Genomic DNA, 18,795 nt, shown 5'->3' on the forward strand with positions numbered 1-18,795 from the left:
GAATTACCATATTTTCTTTGCACCAATTTGATATAAATTGATATTTGAATAAATATGTGCTGAAAAAGTACAAAGAAGACTGGTTTTATTCACTCAGTACTTACTCCAGAACAATTGGAATACTATAATAATTCAATGGCATGAAGATATCTGATTTTTAAAAAAATATCTCCCTCTATTGCAAGGAAAGAGTTGAGGGTAAAATGAAATTGTGCTATTGGTCTACAGTCTTTGTGAAGTCTTAGCTTCACATAATTTTCTTAAAAAAGCTCTATTGGCAGAGAAAGTAGAATTCAGCAAATTCTATTTATCCACTAAACAACCTATTTTTTCTTAAAAGCCACAGTGGACACATCCTCATACAGCTGGTATGTACACCAAACAGTCTCTGCTTAGCAGCTGTTTGCCTTTTTTCTTAAAATGTATGAGAAACAGGCCTCTGATTTTCAGCAGTTTGTGGTGTTACTGTGTTGTCCAGTAGTGCCAGATTAGATGGGTTATTTTTCTTTTAATGCTTAGTGTTTTCCGTGGCTAGTTGTTCTGAGCCAGTACAACATGTATGCATGCAAGTCTTTAAATTCCCAGAAAAGAAAATGTACTCCAGTCACAGAGGTATTTCTTCTCTTTGTGAGAAAAAACAACTACATCCTGTCTGTATAACTGATCTTTGTGGTGGATTATCAGTTAATTAAATTTAAACCTGCTGGAGTTATAGCTATAGAGCAATGGCTGTCAGCAGGAGGGACGCCACCGAAGAACTTTTATCTCCGGAACTTGGAACTGATCCCTGAGAAATATACGGAGAGATATTGTCCCTTGGAGAGTCAGGACATGGAGAGAGTAACAGGTTCTTATTTCTACCTGTGTCTAACAGGTGGTGAGGACAGCGTGGTAGACCTAGAGGTGTGAATCCAGGATATAACTTCAGAACAGAATTCGTATTTTTATGTGTTTTCTGATCTAAAACCAACAAGCTATATTACAATTTAAATTGCAGTCAAGTGTGTAAAGTTTGCCACAGACACACTCATATTTGAAGCCAGTCTCAAGGAGAGTTGTCCCACTTTAAAACTGAAAATGTAAAGCAGTTACACTGTCTGTGGAGATTAACTAGATTTACAACACAGTGACTGGATTTGGCTGTAAAACTGCTAGCTACTTGGAAGGTCCCATTGGTAGTCCCTGAAAAATTATACTGTATACACAACATTTTGGTCATCAGGTTCATAAATCTAAATTGATGTGAATGCCAAATACCATTTGAGGTTTTAAAAAAATTGATCAATGTTGACAAGACAGAGTAAGTAGAAACAAATTCTAACCATTTGGCAAGATGTAGACTTAAGTAAGTCTTCAGGGAAATATCCAGGAGCTACTGGTTATGGAACTGGTATTAACTGAATTTAACTGTAAACATAATTATTTTTGGTCATGATAGAAATTTTGGAATATGTTCACATCCTATGAGTAGTCAATATCCACATGCAAATATGAGTGCATGGTCTCACAAAAAGAGAGAGGTTTCAGTGTACTAGGAGAACTTCTCTCAGGTGAATACATGGGAAGCAATTAAATTTTTTCTGCTTATTTTAAAATTTTAAATCCCTGGTGATTTAAAAAAAAAAACAAACAACTAAACAAAACCACCTCAAAATTAATATATTTAGACATATGATAGTCTAGTTACTGTGGTGCTGCAAGACAGGAAACCTTATTGTATTCTTTTGGATTTGGAAAAATACTTATTAATATAATCTGTGTTAGAATTTGGCCGAATAATTTGGCATTATCAACTTAACAACTTCAAAACTGAAATTCTGTCTTCAAGGTTGACTGGATAAATTCACAGGCAGAAGTTATCACGCCACAGAAGGAATGTAGTATGCTAATGGATGTTTCTAGAATATAAAGGTGTTGCCTTCTTTTTGGCATTTTGAAAAGAACTTGTAAATATAGTCTGTGGCAGTCCTGGATTACATTAAAAGTATTTGTCTGGTCCTTAGGTCCTTTGGTCCTTAGGATGGACCAAAACAGATTTGGAGATGTAAAAGTGTTAAATTTATAGAAGATGCAACAGAAGTTCATTAATATGTGATATTTAGTATTATAATTAATTAATGCAGTTCTTAGTTATGCTAGCTATTTCCAATTAGACTATCCCTTGCTGTGTGCTTCAGTAATAATAGCTGGATATCTTTGTATGATGAATGAAGTAATTCACATGCACACTAGCTACTTCAAGCTAAACTATCCCTTTACTATATGATTGTACATTAATAGCTGGATGTCCTGTATAATGGATAAAGTAATTCTCAGGCACACTGAAGCCCTTCTATAACTGGATGTGATGTAATTTAATCTTATTTCTCCATCAGCACGATAAATGGGACTGTGTGTGAAAGAGAATCTGTGTTTGTTTGTAAGATTTTACTTGGAAATAGTCTTCCAAAAAGGAGAAAATGAATGCATGGCAAAGAGTCCATGTTCCCAAAAGATTCTGTTTATAGTTTTGTTGAACTTAGCATTTATTGTAAGGGTGGCAGATTGTTCTAGTTTTAATAATCATAGTGCTGTTCTGTTTTAATATTGCATGATCTGTGGGCTGCCATAAAGTTATTACAAATTGAAGGGCTGATATAACATGAAATGAAGCACCTCTTCTGAATGTTCCTTTTGTTCAGTATTTAACAAATTAGTATGTTGACATTTGTCACTGATGGATTTCATTATTTGGTGAAAGGGTTTTAGAGGGTTTGACAGCATGAATGGTTTGTCCTGCAGACTTTGGAGAATTGATAAAGGCATCTTTGTTCTTTGTGCAAAAGCACAACAGATATCTTATTGACCGATGCATACAGAAAAGAAGGCTTGTATAGCTGCTGTGCAGAATAAACTAAGAAAATGAAGCCATTACATATTCTTCTGTTTTTCTCTCTTCTTTTTTTTTCTTTTTTTTTGCTATACACAGCATGTATCTCCTTAGTCAAAGGAGCCAGAAGCATTGGATACCCATTCAGTAAAATGAAAATATGTAATTTTTGTCAGTTTATATACTGTTTATAGATGACAAAAATAAGAAAAACAGGTTATGGGTGGTAGTGCAACTGATTAGATAAATTTCTACATTTCTAAGATCAATGTTTATTTGTATAAATAAATAGTAAAGGCTTTTTAGCAATAATGCTGAAAATCAGAAAAGGCAATGCTGGATTTGCACCATTCTACACCAATTTTTAAAGTAAAATGAAAGAGTTCAGCAAATCAATTAATAACTACCAATTCTTAAAAGCAAGAATTATGGGTGATACTGCATATGGGCAAAAATTAGATTACATTATTTGGATTACTATCTTAATCCTTTTTGTTTGCTCCTACATTTATAATTGGAACAAGGTGCATGAGTGTAATGGCCACCAACTGAAAATTGAAAAGAATTGTATCTGTGCCTCTTCTATGATTTGAGAAGTTCTGACACTAAAAAAAAATAAAAATTGAGCTTTACTTCTTTATGTATTTTTTTCTTAAAAACATCAAGAATTTATAGCCCTTTCTTCTCCAGTAATTTTTTTGGGTTTCCTGCATGATTCAGGTACATAGTATGTATCTAGAGTTTTCTCATTCTGCAGGTGAAGTATTTGTCACAGGAATTCTTAAAAAAACAAGAGCATTTCTTAGGTTTGGTTTTGTTTGTGATGCTGCATTTACTGTAGCTCATAGAAATTTAATAAGAACCACTTCTGCCTTCCAGCAGATTTAATTTCCTTTAAAACAGTGATACCACAAGACCTTGAACTGAGAAAAGAATCCGGGAAAAGTCAGAAAACAAGCAATCTGTTTTACTTTTTTAATTGATTTGTTTTGGGGTTTTTTTGTGGATAAAATTTTTCTTGCATAAATAAAGTGAAGAAAAAAATTACCTATTCTTTATTTTGTCTTGTCCATGTCACCTTTTGAGAGCTCCAACATATAAGCCGTTAACTTGAGTATTCTCACTGAATATGGTGAAGCATCTATATATTGCTTTCTGTCTAATTGTTTATCATACCTGGTTATTTGCACTTTGTCTCCCTGCTGTGTTAATATGTGCCAGAAACTTCATGGTTTAGTAAAAGGAAGTCCAAATCTTCCAGTAATAACAATGATGGAAAGCTACAAATAATGAAATCAATCTACAATCAAGTGATATCATCCATCAGTGACAAAATGTCATCACTTAGACTGGAGCTGAGGAATGTGGCTAGTGACTGTTCATCATGTTAATCATTTCTAGCAAGAATACAAAGAGTAGTTTGAAAAGTCAATGAAACAAATGCCATATTAATTTCTAATACAAAACAAGAGAATCTTCTTTTTTAAAGCTTCCCTTTGGCGTATGAAAGGAAAACAAAAAAAAATACACAGAACTATTTTATGTTTATAAAATGAGAGGTGTGAGCACCTGTATCTTTCCATTGCTCACTTCTTGCAGAAATAATATGATCAATTAAAATATTTCATTACAATGATCAACATCTATCCATTGCTATTTTCTGTTCACTGTTATTAATTTTGGTGAGTATGTAAAATCAATTTTGTGGTTCTTATATAGCTCAGTGTTAAATGAAAAAAAGTTAATGCAAATGCATGGTTTAAATAGAGACTTTCCACACTATTATTTGTTTTCAAGTATTTTCACATAATTAATAGTATAACTGTTAGTTTCTTTTAATATTTTCATTTGATCAATTTCTAATATTTGGAAGGACTCAGAAATGTGGTAGAAGTTTCATATAAAATCTGGAATGCGGAAAAGTCATAATGTAAACCAAATATGGCATTTATATGTGTATATAAAATTCTTGCTGAAATTAGTGGAGCTATGATATTTCCTTTGTCTCCTTAGACATGAACCTCAGCCTCTGATATCTGATATCAGGGAGAGTAAAGAGGTTTTATCATCACTATTATCTATCAGCTGTCTTACATGAAACAAAAAATGTAACATAAAAAAATCCATTTCTTAAGATACTTTGCAGAGCAATCTGAATTAAAAATAAGTTTATTTTCTTCTTTTTTTTTTTTTTTCCCTCTGTAATTGAAGAACTGTAGATTGACTTCCAATCTCTCTGGTTTTTAAGAAAAACGCAAGTAACCAAATTAAGTAGTACAGCTTGTAAGGTTTGTTTGGAAATGTCTGCCATGACACAGTACAGTTTTATACTATGGATATTTAGTAAGGGATCTGGAAAATGCTGTCAGAAATTATTTTCAGTGTTAGCAGTGTCAATATTTTTTTGAAGAGCAGTTGCAAGTGAAGTGTGAAGGTTGGAAAATGAGCTGGATAAAATATAGAGTTGGCTTTATTGCTTTTTCTTAGTAGTGAAACAGGTGCTTATATTTATTGAAGTCACTTTATTTGCACTTAGCCATAAATCAGTTAACTAAATCAATTAAATATGGAGACAAATTTATATTGTGTGACATACAACGTGAAAAGCTGTAGTCTCTCAAGGTGTTTCTCTTGGAAAGCTGTAAGATTTTTTGAGTTTTGTAACCATTTGTTACTAAGAGGTGTTGTGTAATTGATTTTTATAAAAAATGTATTACTTTATGGGTTTTTTGGACAAGAGGTTTCAAACAAATCTCTGGAAAAATCTTGATTGGAACTTGAGGTTTTGAAATTGTAGTTCTTTCCCCCCACTCCATAATTTTGTGTTTGCTTCTCTTTGCAATAGCAGTCAATTTACTGCTTGTCACAATTCTTTGGATTAAGGAAGTTTCTAAATGAAACTTGTTTGGCTTATATATGATATTAATAAGCAAAATATGGAGAGTTCAAAAATATGTTCATGCTTTGTGATTTCCTCATTGTGATACAGAATGTGGAAGATGAAAATAAGTGAACTGAAAGTGTTGTTAGGCATTCTGAGGGTGTCACAGATCAACTGATGAATAACTCTCCAGCTCTACAGCTCTTGCTTGACTTGACTTCTGGTTGTTCTTGTCACGTCTAGTTACTATGGAGCTTATTATAAAATTGGGCTAACTTACTGCCAGTACTTGAGTCTCTGATATCATACTGAAGTTTGTATGTAAAATATACCATTCTTTGTTTCCTTTTTGCTTTACTTCCCAAGTTGGGGTATTTTAAACACATAGGATATATTACCATGATATGAGTGCAGCAGGATATCAGCCACAGATAAGTTGTTTGGTGATTTTTTGTAAAAACACCGTTTTTGACCAGTATTTTTGGCACTGTCAGAGTGTTTGCTCTGTGTGTATTAGAGAGAGGATGAGACATAATTGTTTGAAGAAATTAGTTATATTATTACCAGACTGTTCATTTGCAAACAAGTAGGGTGGGTGAGTTGATCTGCTGGAGGGCAGATAGGCTCTGCAGAGGGACAGACTGGATCAGGGGCTGAAGTCAGTGGTATGAGATTTAATAAGGCTACGTGCTGGTTCCTGCCCTTGGGTCACAACCACCACATCTTTCACTATAGCCTTGGGGCGGAGCAGCTGGGAAGTGCTCATTGGAAAAGGACCTGGGGTTGCTGGCTGACAGTGGCTGATCATGAGCCAGCTGTGCCCAGGTGGCCAGGCCCAGGGCAGTGACTGTTCCCCCATACACAGCACTGGTGAGCCACACCTCAAGTGTCCGGTTCTGGGCCCATCACTGTAAGAAAGACACTGAGGTCTTTCTCTAGAGTGTGTCCAGAGAAGGGCAGCAGAGATGGGCAGGGGTTTGGAGCACAGGTCCTGTGAGGAGAAGCTGAGGGAGCTGCAGTTGCTTAGCCTGGAGCAGGCTCAGGGGAGACCTTATGTTCTCTGCAGCTGCAGAGAGGGAGAAAATTGCAGCCAGGTGAGGGTCAGTCTCTTCTCCCAGGTAACAAATGACAGGACAAGAGGAAATGGCCTCAGCTTGCCCCACAGGAAGTTTATATTAGAAAAACTTTATTCACAGAAAGGGTTGCGAAGCATTGGAACAGGCTACCTAGGGAAGTGCTGGAGTCACCTTCTCTGGAGGTATTTAAAAGATGTGCAGATGTGGCACTTAGGGACATGATGTAATGGTGGACTTGGCAGTGCTGGGTTAATGCTTTGACCTGATGATCCTAGGGGTCATCCTGAAATTAAATGATTCTATGATTCTGTTTGTGGTGTGCTCCTGATCTTGATAGTCAGGTCTAGGGAAATTCTTGTAACTCTTCTGTTGTGAGTGATAGTTTCAGTCTGTGGTGTTGGCATTGTATAGGTTACTTGGATTGTGGACAGAAAAGCTAGGACTTCAAAACAGATCCTGTTCTAGAAAAGAAATGAAACATGATAAGGCCCTTTTTTGTGCAAAAAATTAAAACCTCCAAAATGTTTCTTGTCTGCTAGGTGTTAATTTTGTTGGGCAACTCAGTAAGTAAATATCTTGTTTTAGGAGATAAAGCTCTGCATTTTGTATTTCATGTACCGTGATATTGAACATAAAGAAAATTTAATTATGTGGAATGAATTGGATTGATAGTCTTCCTATAAGTTGATCCTGCATTATTTGGGAGTGTGTAAAATTCTTTAATGTTTGAAGCACATCAATCTTGTATCCTTTTGTTTCAGGTCACTATGATTAGTCCTTTTGTGGTAGCAAAGTAAGATCTCCTAGTGTATAAAAATTACATTTGTCAACTCTTGTCAACATTTTCAATTTGGCTTAGTTTATTTTTATGCATCATAAAGTTACAAAGCTGTGTTGGTCTCTGAAGAGACTTTATAAAACCTTCTCTCTGAATAATGTGCAGACAAATCAAGTAAACTATGACCTGCAAGTCCAAAGACCTAGAATGGTGTCACAGTTGTATGTGATATATATATATACTGTCTTTTTATGTTTTCTTCAAGGTAGTTGGTTTGGTGTTAATATAGGATTGAAGATATTGAGAAGGGTCAAGAATTGTTTCAAACCCTGCTGTTTCTGTGGTGGTTTTGAGCTTAGGCTCATGTTATCCTTTTCCTTTCACTATACAAATTCTTCAGTTTCATGGCAAGTAGTGGTTTTGCTGTTGAACAGCAGTAGAGTTTCTTCTGTGAGGGCTTCACCCTTGTTTATACATATCCTCACTAGTCTGGTTTGGGGCTGCAAAATACACAAGACAGAGGAGATTACCAGTTCACAGAGCAGCTGGTGCATGGGTGTTCAGATCCTTATTTAGGCACTTGATTGAAATTTGCAGTTTCCATCTTGAATTGCAGTATTGAGTTGACTGTTACTATCCTCCTTCCAAAACATGGGGGTTAATTTTCTTTCCATGTTGCCTACCCTAATGTGTTGCTGCATGACTTACAGAATAAAAGGTTAGTCATCTGCTCTAGAGTGACTTTCAGCTGTAACTTCTGCCACTTTTTGGTTTCTCCCTATGATGGTAGGAAGGCAAAACTTTAAAAATTCGTTTCCATTATTTTTAGAGTAGTGCTCAGAGTATTCTACCAGATCCTTGTCTCCACAACTGCATCTGAATATATATTTGAGTTTCTGGAATACCTAGGAGGTTTACAGTAAAGAAAAAAATTGTAGTTCTCTCAGTACTGCACTGTAATACACACTAGACCAATGGAGATTATAGAGGTGAGAATATGTATGTTGAGTGTTCTTGTGTCTGTATTCCAGTGGCACAAGTACCCACAAAGATAAATTAAGCTAACATTCAAAGTCTGATGTAGATACTGCAGACGTCATGTTGATACTGTTCTTTGTATTACTGGAAGAATGTACTTTTGTCATGGTTTGCCACTGGCCAAATGCCAGGCGCCCACAAAGGTTGCTCACTCACCCTCCCCTCCCATAGTTGGGCAGAGGAGAGAAAGAAATGAAGGAAGGGTTCATGAGTTAAGGACTGGAAGAAAATATTGCAAGGGCAAATCAGGCTCAGCTTAAGGGTACGAAGTGAATTTATTACTAATAGAGTCAGAGGGTAATGAGAAGTACAATAAGACCTCATAACACCTTTCCCCCCCAGCCCCTCCCTCTTTATGACCAACAACATAGGGAGACAGGATGTGGGGACTTTTGTCAGTTCATCACTGAGATTTTCTTCCGCTGCTCTGGGAGAGGAGAGTCCTCCCCCTGTGAGACCATGGGGTCCCTCCCACAGGAGACAGTTCTCAGTGAACTTGTCCAGAGTGGGTCCACTCTCACGAGCAGCAGTCCTGCCAAAACTGCTGCAATGTGACTCCCTCCCACAGGCACACAGTCCTCCAAAAACTGCTGCAGTGTGGGTCTCTCTTTCCACGGGGTGCAGCCCTCCAAGGACAGGCTGCTCCAGCCTGGAAGCAGGGCCTCTCTCTCCGCCAGGTCTCCCACTGGATCACAGGCTCCTCCAGGCACTCACCCGCTCCAGCATGGGCATCTCCCCCATGGGCTGCAGGCGGATCTCTGCATGCCCCAGGGATCCCATGGGCTGCAGGGCACAGCTGCTGCACCATGGTCTCACCATGGCCTGCAGAGGAATCTCAGCTCCAGCGCCTGGAGCATCTTCTCCCCTCCTTCTCCACTGACCTTGGTGTCTCCATGTGGTTTCCCTCACATGTTTGCACATCCTCTTCTCTGGCTAGAAGAAAAATTGTGCATTCCCATTTTGGTTTGATTTTGTTCTTAAATATGTTATTGCAGAGGCATCACCAGCCTTTCTCAGTGGCCCAGGCTTGGCCAGCAGCACATCCATCTTCAGGGCCTTCACACATTGGCTCTGCTGGACATGGTGAAAGCTTACAGCAGCTTCTCACAGAAGCCACCTCTGTGGCCCCCCTGCTACCAAAAACTAGGCCATGCAAAACCAACATAAGGTTAAAGGCAACTGATGAGAGTTTGCATGAACTATTTGTGAAGAACTGTCATTTAATTCTCTTAACTTTCCCAAATTCCAGTGATTTTTAAATGTATACCTGAATTTTAATGTGTTCCTGTGAAAATATTTGAGACTTCCGCTGTCCCCTTCTACGTATTTAAGAAGGAATTTTTTAGAAGTGCAGTAACTATCTCACCCATTTATTATCTGATTACATTTTTTCTAAATAAAAGACTCAAAATATGATTTTTAATATATATACACACCTGAGTGGTATCTGTAATAGTGATTTTTGGTGCTACTTTTGACTTCAGAACTATTATTTCTCAGGCGACAAAAGTCTTGGCTCTGTTATTTCCACAAGTATGTAAGAAAATGTATGTGGAGATCTCTGTGTATTGAGAAGGAAATATTTCTACTTCAAAATGAATGGAACAAGTCTTTTAGAAAAGAACTTCATGTTCCCATCCTAAATGGGTATTTAGGTTCTTGCACATACATTTGGCTGGGGTTTGTGCTGTGTGTCTCTTCTGATTATGTGTGAGCAGCCAAAGATATCACACTGTTCCAGTGTGCAAAGCAGCACTTGCCTTTAAGTCATGAGTCCAGAGGAAGTTTTGAAAAATTGCTTTTAAGAGATTTGGTTTCTCAAATGGGCAAATTACTGTTCAGAGCTTTAGGACTCATTGGAAACCTTTTATTTGTTAAAGAGATTATCTATTAAGGACATCTACATTGGTGGATTTGAATGATTGGAACATCAGGATTTTCTGGCCTTTTACAACAATTTATTTCCCTTTGGAACTCACTTTTTTCCTTTATATGTATCTATGCCATTAGTTAAAGTGTTGAGATTTCCCTTCACTGCAATTCACTGCAATTTAACTGGGGAGGGGAACATGTTCCTTCTTCCGGTCAAGTGATGTGAATATCTAAGTTATGAGCATGGGATTCAGGTCAGAATAATGTTCTTTTACTTTAGAAGGGTAACCAGGTGTACACTTGTCATAAACAAGTCATTAACTTCTTTTATATTTGGAGTCATTGTACTTGTCCAGCTTCCTGGGAAGGACTTGTAGGGTTGTTGGTTTCTTTTTTGTTAGCTGGGAGAGGTTTCCCATCTTTCTTACCACATCCAGTTTGCCTGTTCTAGCCTGCTTTAGAAACTGGGACCCTACTTGCTAGAGGCATTTATAAGCTGCACAGTCCTTGTCAGGTCTTGATGTAATTTCTGAGATGAATCATCTTTGTCCATTTCTAATGTATGAATGGATTTCTTTCCTTTTAAAGTAGAATCAAAGAAATGGTTATCAAGCCTTATAATTTGTTCCTGCTAAATCAAACATATGGTAGGAGGACCAAATTTATCTTCTTATTTAAAAAACAAAAACAAAAAGACAACAAAAAAAACCCCCAAAAAACCCCCAAACCCAAGCTTTTGCAATATAATTACCAGTCAAATTATTTTGTTTTTCACTTGGATACTCACTCAATTATTGAGTGTTTTAGGAGCAGTGCTGGTAATTTATGATGTGCAATTAATAATATTCATAACGTTTTCCCAACACAGAGAGGACATCAGCCTGTTCAAGTAAGTGCTGAGAAGGGTCACCAAGTTGATTGGAGGGATGGAGCACCTTTCCTGTGAGGAGAAGCTGAGAGAGGTTTATTCAGCCTGGAAAAGAAAAGGTTTTGGGGTGACTTAACTGCAGCCTTCCAGTACTTGAAGGAAGCCTGTGATGAAAATGGAGAAAAACTTCTTGGGAGAGCAGGTAGTGACAGGACAAGGAGGAATGATTTCCAGCTCGAAGACAGAAGATTTAGATTAGATGTTAGGAAAAAATCTTTTCTGTGAGGATGGTGAGGCTCTGGAATAGGTTTCCCAGAGAAGCTGTGGACTCTCCATCCATCTATAGCTCTGAGCAACCTGGAGTAGTGGAAAGTGTTCCTGCCCATGGCAGCAGGGTTGGATCTACACAATCTTTAAGATCCTTTCTGACACAAGCCGTTCTACAATTCAATGAACATCGCATGTCCTATGATGTTAAAAAGGTAGGTTTGGTTAGTATAAGTGAAGCAGAGTTTCTGGAATTCAAATATTTATTGAAAATAGAAAATCTGTGTTTTAAACAAATACACAGATGCAAACTTCTTCCAAACTAACTAGGTGCTGGACATCTTCCAGAGATATGTTCAGTCTTTGATAAAATTACTTTTTAGAAAAATGGAAACTTTTGAGCGGTTTGAATTGGAGATAGTACTGTTTTTTAAGGGCAAACAAAATAAAAGAAATCATTTAAGGTGTTCTCAGGAAAGGAAATTGCTGGCTCTACTCCGACTCTAAAATTAAATTCTGTTGCAGTACATCATCTTATTTTAGCCTTGTAGGAAGCTGTACTCATATTCTTTGGCCAAAATTTAACTCGTATGCATTTTTCTTACTGAAGTGATTGGTAATCTGTCTGTCAAAGAGAATATTGTCTAAATGTGGTACTTATGTTTTTTAAGTGATTGGATAAAGCAGGAAATACAATCTTCATTGTATATTTACCTACAATTGATTTTAAATGCAAACTGTTCTTTGAGCCTTATTATGAGGCATGAAGTTTCTTTTGTTTTGCTTAACCAAGTAGCTGAAATGTTGCCACCAGTATGTCTGGAATGTTATTTACTTGGTCTGCTTCTGTGGTTTTTCTTTGTAGCACTGTACACATGCCACAGCTAGGGGTCATTTACTTAAATCTGACCAAAGTAATACTCAAAACTGTGGTTATTATTCTCATTGGAGGCTTTATAATGAAAGATTTATCATGTTCTGTAATTTCTGTGCTCACAGTTACCCCCGTTTCTCTCTCCCTTTGTTCTCTTAATCAGAATTGCTTTTGGCAAAGAGTTGGAGAGATGCTGTTTTTACTTGGGTTTTTTGTGTTGATTCCTCGATTTAGTACTTTAACTTCTTGCATTGTTTCTTACAGTGCCACCTGATTGAAATGTATTAACTTTCTGGGCTGTGTAACTTCTTTTTTTAATAAGGAGATAGTTGTTGAGTACATTTTTCTGTGTAAGTGTGTATCATATTTTATGGTCCCAGTTTCAGACTGGGTTGGAAGGTTGCTGGAAAACTGTGGGTGTTTTAACATTTCCAACGGAAGGGTAGCATGGGTGGGGAAGGTCTTTGGAATGCTGATGAATAATATTTTACTGTTGGAAGTGTCTTAAGGCCATAGACTCCCCTCCCATGCTTGGAAGGCTAGACTTAAGGACCTCTGGTCTTGAAGGTACAGTTGTGTTTTATTTCCTTTGTAACTGAGAGAAAAGTGAGAAAAGAGTTGAATTACAGATCTTGGATACCTCAGGTTAACACAGGAACACTCTGCAGATGGTGGTCTTGGTTTGTGTCCTTGCTACTCCCATTCGTGACATGGTGCCCTGTTAACCCCTTGCATGTTAGTCAGAGGGATGAATTCTGCTACCTTTATCTCCTAGATGTACTTAGTTTCAAAAGTTGTATCAGTTTTGAGATGTTAAGGTATGTAATGTCCATAAGCATAGCAGAAATTGCCTAACAGTAGCACATGAGTTAGGAACTGCAATAACTTGCAGTTCAGGGTATTTTCAATAGCAGAGTTTTCCCCTGCAATTTCTTCTTTCAGTGCTTGAATAAAAAGCAGAGTAGATAAAGACTGGGTTGTTCCCCTGCTGTTATGAAAAGCAGGTATTTGCTGCTTCTCACTTCTGTGGTTGCAGTAAAATATGTCCTCCTATCTCTGCATTTGCAGAAATGATCAACTCCTGTCATGAGATGGTATCTTCTTAGCTTGTTTGTAGTTTTGGCAAGCACACGTGCTTTACTATGTATGACACTTTTTACTTTTGGATACTGATTTGTTTTCTTTATTAAATGTTTCTCCTTTATTTATTTTCATCTTTGATCATTTGACTGATAAATACTTGCTGCCAATGTTAATACTGCTTGTATTTTATTATCCTGACTTATATATAAATACTTCTGTTGAAATAAATCAGTCTTGTAATATGAAAAATATAAAACTTCGATTTAAATTACTTCTTACAATTAACAGCCATTTGGTGGTTGAATGCCAACTGTATGATGGATTTTTAGTTGGATTTTCTGCCAACCAACAATAAAGTACAGCTTAATTCCTACAAATTCCTGAGATATAAACTATTAGTCATGACCTAGCATGCACACACTACTAAGAACCTAACAGGCTAATAAAGCCTACCTGAAGGGAGCCTACAAGAAAGATGGAGAGAAGAAACTATTTATAGAGCATGTAGTGACAGGACAAGGGGGAATGGCTTCAAATTGAAAGAGAGTAAGTTTAGATTAGATATTAGGAGAAAGTTCTTCCCTGTGAAGATGGTGAGGCACTGGTACGGATTTCCCAGGGAAGCTGTGAATGCCCCATCCCTGGAAGTGTTCAAGGCCAGTTTGGATGGGTCTCTGAGCAATTGGGACTAATGAAAGGTGTCCCTGTCCATGGCAGGAGAGTTGAAACTAGGGGATTTTCAAGGTCTCTTCAATCCAGTCCATTCTTTGGTTCTGTTATTATATCCATGCAACACACATTGTAACAGTAATGGATTCTGTCACTCGTTTATCTTGTGCAGCCCACACATCATCTTTCTGTCACAAAGTGTACTGCCAGGAGGAAGCCATCTCTGTGGAACACGTCTGTGCCATGAAATTGCTCATGCTTGGTTTGGACTGGCCATTGGTGCTCGTGATTGGACGGAAGAGTGGATAAGTGAAGGGTTTGCCACTTTTTTAGAAGATATATTTTGGGCTAGGGCACAACAGGTAAGGTGATAACATATACTTCAAAATTAATGTGGAAATCAAAACTATATGTGAATTAGATATAAATGAAACCTCCTGTGCTATGAAGTAACATTTTTAAATGGTATTGGAATTAGAATGCTTACTTGATAAAAAAAAAAAAAAATTGATTCACAATGAATGCAAATCTTTACAGAGGTAGAGGTCAGTGCAAATGAGAATAGAAACATCTGTTTGTCAATGATTACTTTCCCACAGATTTTCTACTCAGTTATTAAAATTCAATTATCAAACAATTGCTGTGCATTATTTCCACCTCTGTTGTGTATTATCATTAGGAATATCACTATCTGGAAACTGGAAAAATCAACAGTCTTACTGCATAATGTAGTATTCCAGATACCTAATTAAAATTGTTTGGTTTTGTCCAATGGATGACCAAGAAGTGTACTTAAAAGCAGAATGGAAGATGATTTTAAATAGGGCACACTTTTTTTTCTCTTCTACTGCCCACCAAGTTACTCTCCTGTCAGAGACTTAGAAATCACTGCCTGCCTTAAGTTGAAAAGCTCATTAAGTTGCATGTCAGCTAGTAAAGTGTTTTTCTTATGCAGTTCTTACTTTTGTAGCGCCTCTGCTACTTCAAGCATTTTGTGTGTCAGTTCTTCCTGTGCCTTTGTCAAGTTCTACCCCTTTAGTCTGCAGACCTCCACCTGAGCAAGAGCATGGTAGAACTGATGATGGGAACTGATATAATGCACTCTTCTGAACCTCCATTTTATTGTCTGGCATATTTATAGCACCAAACAAAACAGAGTGCCTTGGTATGTACCACATTTCTGGAAAAAGATAGAGAGAAAGGCTGTCCAAACACTTGGCTTTTCCCTTTTGGTTCTAAAACTCATTTGTGCCCTCACTACATTTCTGTGTTCATATTAAGTCTTTGCTTTTGTTAGTCACTTGAAAGCATTTTGATTGCAGTAGATATCTTCCTTGGAACTGAGTGTAAAGGAGAAAACAACAGAACAGTGTGATTCGTTCCCTTGTTAATGTGTAAAGCATACTTTTTGAACACTATTGAGTAGTTTTCATGCAATGCAGCCATAGAATTTAAGGATCATGGGTGTATTCCATAGTGTCTGAGAATAATTTTAGTTGTGACTGAATGTAATGCTGGGTAATATTAGCTGCTTTTGCTCTCCCCAATTTCCCATCTATTCTTACAATAGCGAAACATAAACTCTAATTATATTCAAAGTAATTATTTTTCAGCTGGCAACCGGCAATTTATTTCATAAGTTGGCATATCTGTTAATATTATGTAGAGAGGGGAAAGCACAACAGGGAACTTCCCTGAGTATGGCCATAGTAGGAAAGAGGAATGAAGCCAGGACACAATGTAGCTCTTTGCTCTCACTTTGGAAAGAGTAAGGAGGCAACCAAAACCTCTATGCCAGGTATCGCTACTGTATATTCAGTTCATTTATTGCCATTCACTTAAGGGAAAACAACATGCCCATCTCTCTCCTCAGTCAGAACTATTTAACTATTGATTTGATGTGCACAGTGAGGCTTTTGTTTTCCTTAGTACTGCTATTAGCTCTCATAGCAGCAACTGTTATTTTTTTATCTTGGATATTGGTACTGTTTCCTGCCTCTTCTGTGCATTAAAGAGAAGTAAACCAAGTTTCTTGTTCTGCAAATTATTATTGTCTGTTGGGAAAGAACGATGAGTGATCTGTGTTTTTTGTTTACTAAGCAGCTGTCACATGATGAAATAAAAGGGCAACAGGAATTGAAAGCTTTACTTCGCTGGCGCAGACTCAGAGATGAGGTGCAAAACTCTGAAGAAGAGCTGCAAGTTCTAAGGTAACAATATGGTAACATCATCATCACTTTTGTATGTTCACTTTCTCCTCTTTTCCACATTTTCTCCCTTCAAAATACATCCAAATCATCTGATTAAATCTACTGTGTTTCCTTATTTCCTTCTAATAAACAAAGAAAATGCAAATTAAACTGATTGGGTTATACATCTTGACTTTAATGCAATTGCATCTCCCTTTCTTACAGTAAGCTTTTAGAAACCATATGATTTAGTTTTGATATGAGGTGTCTCTTAGAAGTTTACAAGAGCTTCTATTCAGGAAAAAAATAAAAGACCATTTCCTGAAAAAGTTCACTGTTGAAAGCCATAACAGAGTCATTTTCTTGGCTGAAGACAAGCACATACATTAGTATGGGATCTAACTGCCAAGCTGAATGAAGCTTTGAAAAACAAGGAAAAAATATAATATATAAACTATATAAACCTACTTTCTCATTAGAAATTGCTAATATTTATATTTAAACTAGATTGCTGGTTTTTAGGTATCACATGCTAAACTCAAGGTTCCTTTGTAGATAGCTAAAGACAGTCTTCCTTTGCCAGTGATTAATAATCTGGGCAGTTCTGATTGGTGTGTTAGGAATTTTCCAGTCTTTGATCTTGACTGTCTTGTAATTTGAGATCTGCTGAGCCTCTGTGTCTTGTCTCCTCATGGTCTTCAACCACAAATAATGAGCTTTCTAATCTTAGTTCAAATTAGCCATGATATCTGACCAAATCATGGAAGTACAGGGACAGATTTCAAGCAATTATGTAGTCTATTCTCCTTCTCTGAAATAAAGGCAGTACACACAGACCATCCTAAGTGGGTTCTTACTAATATATCTTAGAACGCTCCAATAAAAAAGTTTTCATAAGAGAGACAAGCTATATTAGTGTCTCAATAACACAGTGTTAACAGTTAAAAATTGCTTCCTAATGCACAACTGAAATACTGTTTATTCAAACAATGTAAATTTCATTTCTTTCTTTCACCAAGTGGAAGTGAAGAAAAAATTGATACCCATATTCTAAATTATCAGCTTTTAAATGTTTTTGGAAGACTGTTGCTATTCCATTCCTTTAAAATCTTCCCTTCTCCTTGTGCTTGCCCAGTAGAACCTAAAAGGCTCTACTATATTTGGACACTCTAGAGAGTGTTCACCAACATAGAAATTCCTCTCCAAGGCTTCATGTAATCCAAAAGCATATCACCATCTGTGAAACTGTAGTCTCCCATTGATGTCTTTTACTTTATTTTTATTGATGCATTGTGTATCTATGTGTAAGCAGAGTCAATGAAGTTACACAGTTGTGTAAATGTTCAGGTGTGCAATTTGATCATAGTTGTAAATGAAAAAGCAAGTTTAATCACTAGTTATTATACAGCTGCTGCCAACACAGCTACCAATTTACATGCTGAGATTTTTGTTTAATTTTTTTTTTTTTTTTAATATGGGTTCTTGGGATATGATGCTTATCTGAGTAAGTCTTTTCCATTTTCAACACTGTGGAATCAAATTTGTTGACTTTTGTGTGACTTATATACCTGTTACTTTCAGTCAAATATTACGTGGTGTAAATTTTCAAAATAATTTTTTTAAGGGCCATAGTACTTTGTAGTTGGAAACTCAAGAAGGATTGATTTATTTTGAAAATGAAACTTACGCTTTCTATTGGGTTGCACATTTATTAGACATAATAATAAGCATTGTTCTTACCTTTTGGATAGTGATATTCCTAATGATAATACAAAACAGTAAAAAATTAATTTCTCATTTGAAAAATGTGTCTCCAATAGACACCTCAGGTCAGGAACATGATGCCACTTTGTGATTCTGGCCATTTCTTCTTCTCTGATATCCCTTGTTCCTTGTGATTGCCTTTAAGGACTTCCTACTGATTTCAGTCAGATATAAATATTTTCTACGATTTTTATGCATATGAGTAAGTTCTCTTTTTGCCTATTTACTGTTGGGTTTTTTTTTTGTTTTTGTCATCCTTCTGAAAATATGTTCTTGTGCTTTCCAGAAATGGCATGTGAAAGAGAAAAATCTCAGTCCTGGCCCTTGGTCTGGGTTGTGAGTCTGTACTGAGGCTTGGGCTGGTTCAAACTTGTGTTTTTATACAGGATATTGAAAGTAAATTATAATTGTTACTTCTTGCCAGTCATTTCAGGAAGAAAAAAATCAACCAACTCACTCTTCCTAAGCATAGACTCATTTTTCCATTACTTTTTTTGTTCCCTGCTCATCATATGATTATCTGTGCTTTCTCCTGACAGCTGTAAATATCTGCCCCAAACTTATCAG

General features: G+C 36.7%; 1 protein-coding gene across 14 annotated transcripts in view; it reads left to right on the plus strand.

Moving 5' to 3' along the window:
• Positions 1-18,795, plus strand: part of AOPEP (aminopeptidase O (putative)) — a 204,205-nt gene that overhangs the window by 56,587 nt on the left and 128,823 nt on the right. For 13 of the 14 annotated variants that reach the window (XR_004500435.1, XR_004500434.1, XR_004500436.1 and 10 more), the window contains 2 exons: positions 14,448-14,637; positions 16,376-16,485. Coding sequence is in view for 8 of the 14 variants with exons in the window: in XM_015653218.3 (XP_015508704.1) it covers positions 14,448-14,637; positions 16,376-16,485 (300 nt within the window). In the remaining 6 variants the exon portion in view is untranslated. The remainder of the gene's footprint in view (positions 1-14,447; positions 14,638-16,375; positions 16,486-18,795) is intronic. The other variant, XM_033520369.1, reaches the window with a different exon arrangement.

This window comes from Parus major, chromosome Z (genome assembly GCF_001522545.3).
Source record: "Parus major isolate Abel chromosome Z, Parus_major1.1, whole genome shotgun sequence".
Lineage (NCBI taxonomy): Eukaryota > Metazoa > Chordata > Aves > Passeriformes > Paridae > Parus > Parus major.